This window comes from Cervus elaphus, chromosome 20 (assembly GCF_910594005.1).
Source record: "Cervus elaphus chromosome 20, mCerEla1.1, whole genome shotgun sequence".
Classification (NCBI taxonomy): domain Eukaryota; kingdom Metazoa; phylum Chordata; class Mammalia; order Artiodactyla; family Cervidae; genus Cervus; species Cervus elaphus.
The window spans coordinates 123,240,550-123,241,922 of record NC_057834.1 but is presented as its reverse complement, the minus strand read 5'-3'; the positions used below and the strand labels follow the sequence as shown (position 1 = coordinate 123,241,922).

At 49.4% G+C, this 1,373-nt stretch overlaps 1 protein-coding gene across 1 annotated transcript; it reads right to left on the bottom strand.

Annotated features, from left to right (window-relative positions):
• Positions 1 to 301: 301 nt before the first annotated feature.
• On the bottom strand, positions 302 to 1,249 carry LOC122678072 (putative olfactory receptor 2B3). Its single transcript, XM_043878520.1, has one exon. It carries the CDS (start codon positions 1,247 to 1,249, stop codon positions 302 to 304), a length of 948 nt encoding a protein of 315 aa, XP_043734455.1.
• Positions 1,250 to 1,373: the final 124 nt, after the last annotated feature.

Genomic DNA, 1,373 nt, shown 5'->3' with positions numbered 1-1,373 from the left:
CAACATTTGCTTTCAGTAAATGCTTTGATTTGTCAGACTCTTTGCTGGGCCCTGGGGAAACAGGAAAGAATTAGACATGGGTCTTTCCTCGGCAAGATGTCCATAGTTTAGTCTCTTGGTGTTTGAAGACAGCCCACTGGAGCCATCATCATGTCCCACCCAGGTACTTACTTTCACATATCATCTCCCCTAACAGTCAGTGATTCTTGCCTGTCCATAGGGTTATAGGAGGGAATGGGGTGGAAGGACCACAGAACCGATGGTTTCAGGTCTGGTCATAGCCTTCTGTGTTCCAGGGGTCTCATTCAGTGGTCCTGCCCCAGCCTGTTAGCTTGAGGAAAGCCCTCTTTACATCTTTGTTTCTGAGGCTGTAGATGATGGGGTTGAGAAAGGCAGAGATGACGTTGTAGAACAGGGCCAGTTTCTTGTCCCGCTCTGGGGAGGCATTGGCCCCAGGGTTCATGTACATAAACATGGCAGGTCCACAGAACATGGTGACCACAGTGATGTGGGAGGCACAGGTGGAGAAGGCCTTGAGCCGACCTTGGGCTGAGCGAATTCTCAATATGGTGGCAAAGATGCGGATGTAAGAGGCCAGAATGAAGGAAAGGGGTACCAGAAGAAGGATGAAACCTAGGATGAAATCTACTTGGTCATTGAGGGATGTATCTGCACAGGCCAGTTTAAGAACAGCAGGAACCTCGCAGAAGAAGTGGTTGATCTCATTGGGGCCACAGTAGGGCAGGCGCACAGTGAAGACAGTGTAAACTAGAGAGCAGCTGACCCCCCAAAGTCCACAAAAGGCCACCATTGCCCCACACAGCCATGGGCTCATGATAACCTTGTACCTGAGTGGGTAGCAGATGGCCACATATCTATCATAGGCCATGACGGAGAACAGCCAGCCCTCAGTGATGCCCAGCACCAGAAAGATGTACATCTGGGCCACACACCCAACATAAGAGATAGTTTTCTTCCGACAGACCAGATGCACCAGCATCTGGGGCACAGTGGTGGTGACATAGCTCATATCCAGCAAAGAGAGGACACTGAGGAAAAAGTACATGGGTGTGTGGAGGCTGGAGTCCAGGTGGATTACGGTGACAATGAGCCCGTTGCCCACAAGGGTAGAGAGGTAGAGGAAGAGGAAGATGTTGAAGAGGATTGCATTAATTTGGGAATCCTTGGAGAAGCCCAGAAGGATGAACTCAGACACAGAGCTCTGGTTCTCCCAGAGGAAATTCTGCATTCTCCTTCAGCTGCAGAAAGAGAAATGAACCAACTATTGGCCCAGCTTAGGATGCATATCAATTACCATGATTGTTCAGTTGTTGGCAAGGCCAATGATTTTACTTAGATACTACTAGGGATTA